The sequence below is a fragment of the Odontomachus brunneus genome, unplaced genomic scaffold, assembly GCF_010583005.1.
Source record: "Odontomachus brunneus isolate Ranch 3 - 2012 unplaced genomic scaffold, Obru_v1 Obru_scaffold_004, whole genome shotgun sequence".
Classification (NCBI taxonomy): Eukaryota; Metazoa; Arthropoda; class Insecta; order Hymenoptera; family Formicidae; genus Odontomachus; species Odontomachus brunneus.
In genome coordinates, this window is record NW_022639454.1 from 2,059,613 (window position 1) to 2,073,754 (window position 14,142).

At 36.8% G+C, this 14,142-nt stretch overlaps 2 protein-coding genes and 1 long non-coding RNA gene across 8 annotated transcripts in view; 1 reads left to right on the forward strand and 2 right to left on the reverse strand.

The window, feature by feature from the left end:
• Positions 1-4,600, forward strand: part of LOC116845066 (transcription factor AP-2-epsilon) — a 188,424-nt gene extending 183,824 nt beyond the window's left edge. For all 4 annotated transcript variants that reach the window (XM_032817367.1, XM_032817341.1, XM_032817351.1 and 1 more), the window contains one exon: positions 208-4,600. In XM_032817367.1, coding sequence (XP_032673258.1) covers positions 208-345 — 138 coding nt within the window. In that variant the 3' untranslated portion in view covers positions 346-4,600. The remainder of the gene's footprint in view (positions 1-207) is intronic.
• The window catches only part of LOC116845181, a 90,928-nt gene extending 84,466 nt beyond the window's left edge, over positions 1-6,462 (reverse strand). The window contains exon 1 of the long non-coding RNA XR_004378204.1: positions 6,083-6,462. This is a non-coding gene — a long non-coding RNA (uncharacterized LOC116845181). The remainder of the gene's footprint in view (positions 1-6,082) is intronic.
• A 323-nt stretch (positions 6,463-6,785) lies between these two features.
• LOC116845117 (KH domain-containing, RNA-binding, signal transduction-associated protein 3-like) lies at positions 6,786-13,526 on the reverse strand. 3 transcript variants are annotated; one of them, XM_032817470.1, is made up of 10 exons: positions 12,954-13,520; positions 12,567-12,688; positions 11,977-12,093; positions 11,582-11,897; positions 11,310-11,430; positions 11,108-11,227; positions 10,734-10,810; positions 9,863-9,959; positions 9,631-9,759; positions 7,745-9,327 (listed from the first exon to the last, which is right to left on the reverse strand). In XM_032817470.1, exons 1-9 carry the CDS (start codon positions 13,159-13,161, stop codon positions 9,669-9,671), a joined length of 1,269 nt encoding a protein of 422 aa, XP_032673361.1. In that variant the 5' UTR covers positions 13,162-13,520; the 3' UTR covers positions 7,745-9,327; positions 9,631-9,668. The 3 variants fall into 3 exon arrangements, with proteins under 3 accessions (XP_032673370.1, XP_032673361.1, XP_032673350.1); XM_032817459.1 differs by having other exon boundaries at positions 7,745-9,759; positions 12,954-13,161; XM_032817479.1 differs by lacking the exons at positions 7,745-9,327; positions 9,631-9,759; positions 9,863-9,959 and adding an exon at positions 6,786-7,289 and having other exon boundaries at positions 12,954-13,526.
• Positions 13,527-14,142: the final 616 nt, after the last annotated feature.

Consider the following 14,142-nt stretch of genomic DNA (forward strand, 5'->3'; position numbering starts at 1 on the left):
AAAAAAAAAAAAAAATATATATATATATATATATATATATATATATATATATATATATATGCAATACGCGTCCAGAAAATGACTCACATATTTTTCTCTCACACTTATTCACGTCTCATGATTTCAAGCCGAGCCGGAAAACGATCATAAGAACTTGGTTCATTTCTGCTCTTACGTTCACGAGTCCTGTTTGCAATCTCATTGCAGAAGTTCCTAAGCGAATCTTTGAATCATCTGGAAAAGATGTACCCGGGGAACGGTAGCGGCGTGACAAGCAGTCAACAGTCGAATCTCGACACGAACAAAAGCAAGGACGGCACGTTGATGAACGACATGAAGAAGTGACGCCCGGAAGACCCGCCTACCTCGAACGTGGTCACATCTATCAGGCATTCCTGGCCGTACGAATGAGCCTGGCCGCGCGTCAAGTCCGTCGCGGAAAGCTCTCTCGCAGTGGACCACTGGAAGAACCGCGTACACGTGTCGTAGACGAACGCGCGTCGCATGTGCGGCAAGGTACTCGCGACACGTCGCACCGCGTGCAACGGCGCCGTACGCCCGAGGTTGGCTGGTCGTGAAGGCTTCTCTGTTAGGCAATTCGACACGCAGGGTATGCGTATGTGCGATGTAACGTGCAATCAGGGATATTAGTCGGCGGTTAGGGAACGGGACGACGAAAATTCTCGCTCGTTTACGGAGCCTGTCGGGAACATAGGGATGAGGGACTCGACTCTTTTTCGCTGGTCGCCTTTTCCGGTATATACGGTTCTTCTGTCTCTTTTTTTTTATTTCGCAATCTCTACGCGTTGTAAATGTTGACGATTATCTTTTGCAAGCCCGTCATCTTATTTTATAGTCGTGTAGTTAATAGTCGCGACTGAAGTATCGTTATCTTTTGTACGGGGTGAAAAGTCGTGCTGGTATACAAGCGCGGCTACAATAAGTAAAGAAACTAATAAATACGCGTGTATACACACACACACACACATATACGATGAACAGGAAGAGGGGTGGAAAAGACGCTACGAGTATGTAAAGAATATAGCGTGGAACTTCATCCGATTCCCTCGTACCGTTGATCTTCGTTTCTGTCGAAAATTTCGCGCGCGAAAAGCGCGACTTGTAAAAAGAAGGAGAGGCGAAAGAGTTGTATGAAGGTAATTTCGCGAGGATAATTACGATAGAGTCGTCGAACGCAAGGAACTTAGTGCAATTGTTACTATTAATGTTAATTCGAGCAATTTCCCTGCAACCGTTCTCGCGAATCCGATAGTTTTACGTATGTCGTAGCGATTGATGAGCAGCAATCTGCGATACAAGTAAAGCTCATAGATTGGTTAAAAGCACGAGCGAGAAAAGGACATTTGTTCAATCGACAAGGAGGAATCACGAAAAGATAAAAAAAAACTGGTCAAGAAAAGAATTTATCATCCTCCTTTCAATTTGATATTTCGAGTTGTCGAGTTTCTACAGTTTGCTTGTAGTATTAGAAATTGTTCCTTTTCTCTCTCTCTTAGAAAACTTACCTGGACCAGCGATCCTTTTTACGTACAGACGAAACAGCGTCAAAGTGCAACTTACTCCTCGGTAACCGACGTATCGGTCATCTCAGCTGGTATCAATCACAATGGAGCGTCGTGCGTGTGATTGACCGCAATAGAACGACGTGAAAACCCGAGGAATGGTCGAGATCAAAGTCCCTTCGACAACATTCCAAACGCGTCCGCAGGGAAAACTAACGATTTCGTTGTGCAATGCGTGTTTTTCTTGATTTCACGATCTTTATGACTACCATTTTCTCGATTCAGAAGCAATCGCGATTAAGATTGAACTGTGTTCGCTCGTTATTCAACATTATCGACTTATTGTCAGCGATTTAGACTCTCTTTCGAGGGACCGTGTACGAGACCATTCCTGAGGTCATTAAAATGCGTGCCAATGCGAAACTTGCCATTAAAAAGATGTGCCAATATCGATATCGAGCTACTAACGTAAGCGACAAGCGGCCGAGATAGAGCGTGAAAGAACGAAGTATTCATTTCGTCGAACACGCACGTGACGCGCGCGACACGTTTCGTTTCTCGAGTGCGACGCACACACGTGTGCTCGTCAGCTGCGTGTATCTCGGACTGACTCGCCAGTCACGAGAAATTGTATGAAGTACAATACCAGGTGAACCTGAGACATATCTAACTTTGTAATTAAATCTTAGGCGTATGTAAATGTAAGATTTAAAAAGAACAGAGCACAGAACGGAGGAAGAAAAGAGGGAGATAGCAAGAGAAAGGATAAAATGGGACAGCCAGAGAGAAACAGAGAGAGAAGAAGAAGATGAAGAGAAAGAAAGAAAGAAAGAAAGAAAGAAAGAAAGAAGGGGCAACCTGACCCGGGCGCCTCGAGTCGTCGCGGATTATGTACAGAATATTTGAATCTTTCTTGTGATATAATCGTACATTATTAAGATGTAAACCGATAAAAGGTACTATACATTCCATGTTTTTTCATAGAGGCGGAGTATTAGAGATGGTGGTCGTGGAGAGAGTGCGAGAGAAACCGGTTCGTCGTCGTGTGGTATCCAACGATCGATGTCGCAGTCACGAACATTCACGTCTTATGGTGTTACCGCGGACAGAGGTGACTCTTCAGGAAGGATTCAGCGTGAGCCTTAAAGCCGAGAGTCTCGTAACCCATCTACGAGTCTAACCGTATATCTGTACGCATGCGAGCCCGCCCGCCACCCTTTCTCTCCTCGCGAGGATCTTACATTCACATTCTCACGTGTTGTGCGTAGCACTCTTTCTCTTTATCTTTTACTTTCCCCTTTCTCTCTCTCTTTCTCTCTCGGCGATACGGCAACGGATCCTCGCGAGTACGAGGAGGAACCTCTCGTGCACGCGAGGCTTCTATGAGCGCGCGTCTTTGAGCACCGAGGCGATCGAGGCGTCGTTGCCTCGCCACGCGGTGATGGAGTCACCTCTGCGTCCACGGCTGTACGCGAAAACGATTTTGTAAATGTTAAAACGCATCCACCCACGCGAAATCCTCATCCCCTGCCTCCGCCCCTTCCCGAGAATCTGGCGTCTCTGATACTGCATTTGCATCTGTATCGCGTATAATTTTATGTTCGTACGCCACACTTCGCGCCACAGTAACACGCAAGTAACTTCGTTAATAATATAGTACATAAATCTAGGAGACGTATGTACGAGAGAGGATCGGTAACGTGATCTTTATTATGCGTGCGGCTTTACGCTTTCGTAACAGCTTCGCGTCGCGCGACAGGAACTGCGTCAGAATATCGCGGAGGCAATACCGGGAGGTAATGACTCGTGAATGAATGTGAATAAAGATCGCTCTGCTAACGATCGCAGCCGTACCGAAACGCATTCTCAACGCACGTTACAGGAAACGTCACTAATTTGATATTGTGAAATCGTTGATGAATAAAACGACGCATACACGAGAGAAGAATATGCAAAAGACAGGACGCGATGATTATTTAATTAATTATTACGAATGAAGAAAGTATGACCGAAATTTTTTAGCATGCGTTTCAACAGATACAAGATATATTGTGTGGACATTCCGTAACGCGGTGCTTCGACCGCGCTCTAAAGTAAACGAAAATAGTGAAACGAAGCAACTTCCGGCTCCCAGGTCATATACGCAGAGGGATTAGTTAGGGAAAAATTAGGAAAAAGAAGAAAAAAAATGGGAAAGCTCGACATCTTATTTTCACTCACGACTACTTAGGCGATTTGTTAGAAGCTAAGGACTCCCGTAAATTAATACTTATTTATAATCCTTAGGACGGCCGTAGAAATACGTTTTTCTACCAGAATTTCTGTGCCAACTGCAAAGAATGTTGTAGATGATTTTTGTTTCAAGTTGAAGCATCATTCTAATCTTGTAAGATACTCACAGATATACCTTTATTAAATATATTTGAATTTTTCGTAGTATATTATATTCTGATATTGATTATACAGTTCATTTTTGTATATTGGTGTGTGATAAATAAATAAGAATATTGTTTCTAAGCAATTCCTCGTGATGAAAAGTAACTACACCTGTCGTATACGAAAGCACATGCGAACGTAAAAATTCAAGCGTGTGAGGAATAATGATTTTCAGAAAGAGGACCGGGATTTTCACACCAACGGATTCGCGAATTTGCTTGGAAGAGATTAAACGAAGAAGCGAAAGAAAGATATGTCTCAGACGTCACTCACGGACACGCGCGCGGTGTTCCGTAAATCGACGTGGTCAACGATAAATTTTTGTCTGCCACTGATAAATTTTGAGAGCTCGCTTAAGGCTCTTGGCCCCTCACATTGTCTATCTTTTTTTAATGGCGTCAGAAGCGAGAGGCCAGGAGCCTTAAACAGTATTTAAGGAGACGAATGTTCTCCTTATATATAATCCGTAAATCTGTCCTTATATGGCTATAGTTATGCAAGAATGATCTAATCAAAACAAAATAATGATTTTTTACTTTTGTCTTTACTTTTTTTACCAATGGATAGTCCATGCATGTCTTTCTATATAAAATAAAAAAAGATCCAAGTCCGATAAGCATTTGAAATGAATTAAAAATAGTTTTTTCTTTTCTATTAGTTGTACTTTTATTAGTTGCTTCTTTTTTATCTATTTTTTGTTAAACTTTGTCAATAAACAATGAAAAGAGAAGGAAATTGACTATGCTTGACTTCTTGAATGATTGCCAAAAACCTCAGTGCTATTTGTATTTCTTAAATTTTATATATATATATATATATATATATATATATATATATATATATATATAAAATATATATATATGTATGTGTGTATGTGTGTGTGTGCATATATTTATATATATATATATATATAATTTTAATTTTTCTCAAAATCTACTTCATGTAGATTGAATCACTCTTGCACAACTACAGTCGAATAATCCAGACAATATTAAAATTATCACGTTTGCTACCAGAGCTACACAAATTTCATTGTAATAATAATTTTTCTCTAAATATCTCATACAAAGTCTGACTCTTGCATAATTATATAAAAAAGAAAAGAAAAAATATAATATGATCTGTAGGGAAGATTTCCCAAATGAAGCGTTGTAGCAAACGTATTATAAAATTGTTATTACCCAAGTCGAAATTTTAATTCCACATTAATCCTGCAAATTTCATCGAACTTGAAGGATCAATAGAGAATCTCACATAAGCTACAGACTCACCTTAACTACTACTAATGGTTACTTGCAGTTATTTTCTTCATATCTCCAAGTTTATAAAAGACTCGTGAAAATTTACTTCAGAATATATATTACTTAACATTTAATTAAATCAATATTTTATTTTAATGTAATAATCTATCTGCGTTTTAATCAATTTTTTAATTATGTAATTTATTCAGCTGCAGATATAGTACATGAGATCAGTAAATATTAAATAATCAAATAAGGATTAATGGGTGAGTAAAAGGAACAACTAAATCTTATTCTCAAAATTTCTCTTTTTTCTTTTGGCGTTGATGGCCTCAACTAGTAGCTCTTACAAGAGCTGATCAAGAAGCTGTAAGGGCAAAAATAACAGTTATATATGTCTAATAATGTTTATCAATGCAAATTCAAATTTGGATTTTGTACTATAACAAGCTAAATAGAAATAAAAAGAAAGCACCAGTTGATGCAAATAAGACTGCATTCGTGGTTCAAAGAGCATTATTAGACGTAAAAATCAACACTAGTGATATTCATATTAGACTTTAAGGCCGGCATTCATAGTTGTAAATGTTCAATTATTCAATAAATCTTTGATTCGAAACATAATTCCAGGTACGTATCCATCGACCGTTATTCGGCTACTTATATCAACATCTTTTTTATATTGAAATAATATGGTAAGTACAGATATATACGTATATATTGATTAACAAATAAAAAACTGAAGTTACAATTAATCGTCAAATGGTGACGGACTATAAAAGTCGGCCTAAATTTCGACTCGGGTATTTTTTTGTTCTCAGTAAATTCGTTAAACGTCAATTAAAGATGGAAACTTAATATGTAATAAATGATTTCAAACACCTTGAAAATGTACGAAGTATCCCTGCCCGCGTCCCGTCGTCCTGCCTCTTGGTTTCCCGGCTCAGAATCCTGGCTGCTCCGTTGACATTGACACTGGCACTGACACTCGCGGATATACGATTCGATCAAAAGTATACGTGTTAAGTGACGCGATATCTTATTGAAAGTCTTATTGAATATTGCAAGGAGCGAAGAGGCACGTTTGAACTAGTCGAGATAAATCGCAAATGGCGGACGGATGTGCGTGCCGCGATGTGCGCGTCGCGCGGCGGCCGGAAGCGTACTGAACATCCGACAAAGTGCGCGGCGCGCGAAGTACGTTTGACCGCCGCGAAGGTCCCGGACGTTTCGACATACGAGCCGCGTTTATTGACGATCGATAGGAGAGGATGAGCTCGTACTTTTTGCCCATTGTTATGGTACTCTCGCGTGTCTTTTTGCGTAACCGAACGTTACATCACGCTTTGCGCAAAGTATTTCGTCGGCTGCTTGAAGCAAGCCACAGGACAGAGGATGCATGACGCGGACATTTTGAATTATATAATTTTATCAGATGATTTCAGATAATTGAGATAAATAACTAATGACAATTATTTTCATGGAAAATCATAATGATATTTTCGGGAAAATCATGATAGTGTCTTAAGGAAGATTGTGAGATGTTTGCGGGGATATCATAATATTTTCTGAGAAATATTGTTTCTTTATTTCTTCCTTTTAAATCAACATTGGTGATAATGCCTAACATTACTAACATTGGTCGTCAAACAAAAAGTTCGATTTAGTTTTTATTGTCTTCTTTAGCAGTGACCATCTTTTATATGATGGTCTTTATGTGATGTATACGAATATTTATTGAACTGATCGATTGAACGCAATAAAATCAAACTTCACCCTAAATCGAACAGATTGTTTTTTTTTTTTTTGAACGACTCAATATATTTCATAAAAATATCTGTTAAAAACAGATGCATATCATGCTTCCATTTTTCAGAAATAAATAAATAAAAATGATGAAGAAAGAAAATCGTTACACCATTTTAATCCTACGTCTGTTTTTAGAGATTTATAACGAATAATTTCAAATAAATGTAAGTATACTCACGTCAGCGCACGGCACTTGAAAATCCGTCGATCAGAAGTATCAAATATATTTCATATCACAAACAGCACGATTCCCACGCGATCTTCTCGATCTTGTATCCACCTAAGATGCATGAATATCAATATTAGAAAAATATGTGAATAGTGATCCGTGTTCGCAATTGAATAATTGGATAACTTATAAAATTAGAATGAACTCTCTGCTCCACGTCGAATATTTCTTTCTCTCTTCCGCACACATACTCGCTATAATAAGATTGCTTACAGTTTAACACGTGAAACTTACTTACTGGTTGTTTTTATCACTTGCACTAACAGTTTAATTTATTGTAATTATATGAAATGTTCTACATAGTTTAAATGGTTCTTGAGACTATGAAATATAACGCGAAGAGGAATGACAAAGAAAAATCTTTAACAATGAATGGTAAAATTGCGATTCCCGCAAGGTTTAGTCGTGAAACGGAAAGCTATTTTGTTTTTGTTTAGAATCGTTGAAGAAACTTAGCACATTTGGTGGTTGGGAAGTTTTATTTCAGTATATTTTTCAACACAAAATTCTTTCTGTTATTACGTCATATTTATTTCAATTTATGATAGTTACAAACGTGTACAGAATGAACGTATTATTATTTTAACGATAGACTCGTTTAGAAATCACATACAATGTGTTTTTGTTTACGTATTCGGAATTATCAGTTAAAGCACTGATTTGTCATGAATCCAAAAGTACTCTACACAGCACGATTGATATTTATTCTTTACGCGTAAATCTATATATTATGCATTTTACGGATGGGAATACGTATATTATATGTATAAACAAACAATATAGCACTGTATTAAGTGACTGTCATAAACTTATACCATTAATTTATAATCAATTTATAAACTTAATTTGCATTGCATATAAGTCATTTTACTTATTTAGTTTTATTTCATTTATATGATGTAATAGTATTTTATTAAATGTTTCAACGCAGAAGAGTTTCTTTTTGAAAGCTATACGCTTCTTTACAAACATAGATAAGTGGGTAATTTGATCGGAGATTTCATAAAATTTTATTGCGTATCTTATTTAGCTCGATCAAAATGTTCAAAGAAATTAGATACACTTTTATTATTCTATGATTTTGGAAATATATGTAACCTATATATGTGATTATTAAACATAATCAAATACGAATATTAAACGTAATCAAATACGAATATAATGCAATCTCATAGCTGTTATTTCACATTTACCCGACATTAATCGCTTATGCCAACATTTTACATATTTTATCCCATCGATCCTCTTGATCCTTTACTCCTTTTCAACAGTTTAATCCTTTTGTAGTCAGAAATTTTCAGGAAGAGGATTTCGGAGATGAGGTTAATGCTTTCGTAGAAAATTAATTATTGTAACTTAGTAATTTGACTATTGATACCGCTAATGGGGCGGGAGTCCAAATCGATTAAAAAGATTTTCAACGAAACAAACTTTTATGCGTGGTTAGCCGCGCCTAGTAATTACTATTATTACCAGTTATTATTACTACTATTACACAGTAACTGATAATACAGTATACTGAGATATTGGATATCGTGAGTAGATATCGTTTTACGATTTATGTAATAATTATTAAAAAGTAATTATTAATTTAAAAAAACAATCAATGAAATGGAAGAAGCATTGTAGGCTCTAGCAATGCAATTGCGAACTCAATTCTAAACAATGTTTCTTACCTATGCATAAATCATACAAATGCACAATACATACAAATTACACAAATCCAAGATCGTAGAGAGAATCATCTTAGAAGTGTATTTCATTTCTTCGAATATTTGATCGAGCTGAATAAGATATACGACAAAATTTAATAAAAAAATCAAATTATCCATTTATCAATGTTGTCTCTGTCTACAGTACTTCTCCCATCGTCTTGTCGTATTTTCCAACTTTTATCAATTCCTTTAGTAACTACAGCGAAAATTACGGAACAATACAGCAATTTGCTGCTTATTTTAATTGTGTTTTATCCACTCACGTATCGTATTAATTATCAAAGATCTGTTATAATGAACTTTGTTATTATTATTTTAATTATGACGAATTACTTTCTATTTACGGAATCCTTTATCCAGTGTCCGCGAGAAATCTGAAAATTTCATCTAAAAATTATCAGATTATAATAAAAAAAAGGGAAAGAAATAAAAGAGAAAAAATGGAGAGAATAAAATATCAAACAGAAATAAAATCAAACTATTTTTGCAACCGAAGAGAGAAAGATACGGACAGCGAGAACATGAGTGATCCTCGCAAAGAACAGATATTGAACGGAAGACAGACGTTCAAAATAAATTTTTGATCATCAGGAAGGAAAATTTCTACTAAATTCGATTTTTATATATTATACTTGTTCTAAATCGTCGAGATAGTGGTAGTATTTGCACGTCGTTACCATTTAAATCGTGTTAAACCCTGTACTTCTTCGACAGTTTACGGACGATTTCTTTCATTTATCGGTTTCTGCATCGTAGGCATCATAGGCCGCCGTGCATTAGGAGGATTATTCGCCAACGGATTAGCACTATGAAATAATAATGTCAGGAAAAGAAGAAACATTTAGAGAAACATATGGATGATTGATATCAAGATAGATTTAAAAAAATTATTTTTATATAGACGTTTACTTGGAAGGTCGAGTATACGGGGCGGTGCGGTAGCGCGAGGCTGTGCCTGACGTCGTTGTAGTCTTGTATGATTTCCATGCGCGGCTCGATGACTCCTCTGCGAATTGCATGGATTGATGTGTTTGGATTATTTTGATTGCGGACACCAATACCACGATCGTTAATAACCTACGTGCTAGTGTCTACGTGCAGCTCGTCGTTTTTTATGTTTTCACTTAAGAAATAATGTTTATAGATCGAAATCACGAGAACGCCGGGAGGTCGGGCGATAAGAGAATGTGGCATCACATTCTCAAAAAATGTCACTTTCGTTTTAGGGAAGACACAGAGCTCAATTGCATGTATAAGCGTCGCTCGGCAATCCCCGCCGCTGTTAGAGCATATTTCCCTCTTACGTGTTATTAGATTTTACAACAGTTTGATCAGTCTCTATGTGTTTTATGTGATTTTTAATGGCTAAAAATTTTTGACCAACCACCGGTAAAAACGATGGGCCGAATATTTAATTACAAGTTAAATAATTTTAGTTTTCAATGCATTTGAATGCACGACACATTTAACATTTTTGTTTTGTTTTATATTTATAAATATTATGTATTTTTTACTAAAACGATATCTATCTAGTGATTGGGATGATTTTAGTTGTCGGTAGTTATGAAGACAAGAAATTCTTTCATAAGATTCCCTAAAGAGTTCACTTTGAAGTATATTTGAGAGAAATATTAATATCACACAATTGTCCGTTTAGATATGTGCGAAATTTATGAGTCAAGTTATTAAAATGAAATTTTAAAAAATACTTTTACGCGAATTTTAATTTATTAATTTATGTTAGTCGTTTTCAAATACGACAAAAACGTAGTAGACTTACCTGGATAATCTGAAGATTCGTAATAATCATGCGAAGAGTGCGGCCCGGATTCATCATCGTATTCATAAGTCGTGTATCTGGAAGAAAGATATATGTCGTCTCTGTTGAAAAGAAATAGAAATGTCCATCGTTTAGCGATAGTAACTACATAATATAACAAAAATACTATCGCAAATGTAAAAAGTGAAATTAAAAAATGTAAAAAAGAAAACTAAATGAAAAATATACAAAAAATTATTTCTGTAAAATATGAATGGCAATTAGTAGTGAAAAGTTAAATTATAAGTTACCTTACTCTCTTTCTTTTCTTCTTTCTTCTCTCTTTCTCTCTCTCTCACATGTATATACATATAAATATTATATTTGATACATACCCAGAGCTCGATGAATAATGTCGATCTCCATATCGAGTAGTGCTGGTCGAACTTCCATGGTAATCATAATCATGATGCGATCCAACGCGATTGCTCGGCGGGGGAGTTGCAGCTTCATAGCTGCAAGGATGAAAAATATTCATCATTTGATTGATATCAACAGATATATGGTGTGGCATTTCTAAAGAATGTGTAAGCTCACCCGTAACTCTGGTCCATTGCAGCTCTCGCGCGATCTAAAATGGAAAATACTTTCGTCTTAGGTGGCACAGGTGGCCCTCGAGAAAGCGGTCCACGATTTGTAGGTGGCGGAGGAAGAATAGCTAAAAAATCATTATTGACAAATGTCTCAAGAAAAATAAATCTAAATTGCGTATTTATTTCTGAGTTGTTCTTATATTTGCTAAGTCTCGCAATGTTCTCTTCGTATGTTCATACTTTGCATCATGTCTTTATCAGAAACATGCAACCAACCTCTAGACGTCCTAGGTAACGTCGGCCTGGTAGTAGGTCTTAATATGCCGCTAGTAGCAGGAGTCGAAGGTCCCCTTATAGACGGTCTTCGTTCTTCTGTGCCTGGCTCGTCGGACATGGTCATCTCCATCTCTCGCATTTGCTCCTGACGTATATTATCATTGTTGTCCGGAATCAAGTATTTTCGCACCTCAGCAAGTGCGAAAGCGATGCGGGCGTAGGCTTCAGCTGGTGGTGCCAGTGCAGTGATCTCCACATGCAAGTCGTCAGTGAGATGTGCGTACTTGGGATCCAAGGAAATACGACATTCCTCTTCCTAAAGTAAAAGTAGACAAAATATTCGTTTTATATGTAAAACAATCACCAGCAAAGAATAAAATACACTTGTTATCTACCTTTTGTCTGTCTCTCATTGACCCTCTACCTAGTACTGCCATCTTGCACATAGTTTCTTCTTGCAAACGTTTCATAGAATTACCTTTTGGACCCAGCAATTTCCCAACAAAATTGAACTAAACAAACAAATTGCGCAACTAAAGGATTTCAAATTTCCTTGATAATTATATAAATTACTATACTGAATAAATAACAGAGTTAGAAAAATTATTTACTTAAACTTTTTAAGTGATTTATATATACATATAATATTAAATATAAGATTAAAATATATTAATTAAAATAAAAAGAATTAAATATATAAGATATATGCAAGGTGAATCACCTAATGTTAGATTTTAAAATATCTGTTGTTCATTTTTTATTTTTGTTAGAAGAAAATGTATAACTAAAAAATTGTATGGTTGGAAAGATTGGTTGACTATAATATTTATCATTTTCCTATCACACAATTTATTCTTTATAGATTTTTTCTAATGTAAAAAAAGAACAAAATATTTTAAAATCTCATATTGGACGACTTATCCTGTATATTAAAACTTGTTACAAATAACACATCACTTCCTGATTATATAAATAAGTGCCTTACCTTGGGATGTTCACGAACAGGTACCAGAACCTTGACAGAGATGCGAACTGGTTTCTCGCGATAAATATCTACGTATTTCGATTCTCTCAGCGGCTTACCGATAGCTTGTATCTTCTGGATCTCTATAAAATATACAAGATCACTAAACATGTAGTAAACCATGCACCAATTGTTCTTTTTAGGCCGTAATTAAGCACACATGTCCTCACTGTTAGCAAAGTCTTCTATTACAAGTAGAGAAACCTCGGCTCGTCGGCATCCGGCAAAACGACGATTCGCTGGAAATCGACGGCGTGCCTGCCGGACTCGGAGCGTTCATTTCACGAAACTACATTATTACACAAACACTACACGGAAAAACTTGACGAGGGAAACACGTTTACCCACCTTGGTCGAGTAGCCGGGTCGCGTTGGGCCATTTCTGGTTGATCTCGATCTTCTCCTGAAGCAGCTCGCGCACGAGCTCACCAGCTTTGTCTATCTGATGCTCCTTGCTGTCTTGCTCCTTGTCCAACGGCAGTCTAGACTTATTTTCGTCCTCATCTCTCTGATACTTGTAATCACCGTTGCTCGATCTATCGCTCATATTTGTCATTAATCCACGATGACTCAGTTTAGAAAAATGATGTCTTGCTCAGTAGGAAAATAACACTGTACACTATTTCCGTCTCGGAAAATAGCGTCCCGACAGGTCTCGACAAGGAATCTATAATGGTAGATCCTTGCGGCATGGAACATACAGTGATAAAGAGGTCGTACGAAAAGGGTCTCTAATGCCCATTTCTACCAACTTTGAAAAACTCAACAGTTAGGGTGCAAACCCATGCAGCGGAATAGCGGAGCGGAACCAATCACGAGCATTCCGCAATTTTCATTGAGTAAATTTCCAATCCCTAAAGTTGCCAATACATGGGAGCGTTCTAGCGTCGAGCGTTAGCCAATCAACGTATCAGGTTCCAGAAGTATACTTGTAGTTCTTGCGGAAAGTGGCACGTTGATTGGCTACCGCTTTAACGCTCGACGCTCCCATGTAAAGGCACCTTAAACCCTCAGCGTTGTTGTTGTTATTTTTCTATGGTTTCGGAGCTAAGTCCATTAACCAAATAATGAATATCAATTAACAATGCAGATAAATTGAATACAATGATGGAGGAGAATTATATTCTCCTTCTTAATCGTTTAATAAAAAAAGCAATCTTCCTAAAGGCGGTAAGCGGTCAAAATCCATAAAAAGAGAGGGGATAACGTTGGCAACGTTCAAAAGTCTGTAGGATCCATAAATTCATTTCTGAAGATTAATATCATTGTTGGACGTTAGGAGAGTATACAGAGGTGCAAAGTTAACCTATCACAAATTTATACTTCTATACACTCTCCTAATGCCCAACAATTATAACCTTCAGAAATAAATTTATGGATTCTAGAGACTTTTGAACGTCGCCAACGTTATCCTCTTTTTTTTTATGGATTTTGTCCGCTTATCTGATTTCTATTGTAGACTTCGCTTAATTGATTTATGCGTGAAGCGCCATCTAAACGCACGCAGCTCTTCGGAGAAACTCGTAGAAATTTCTCG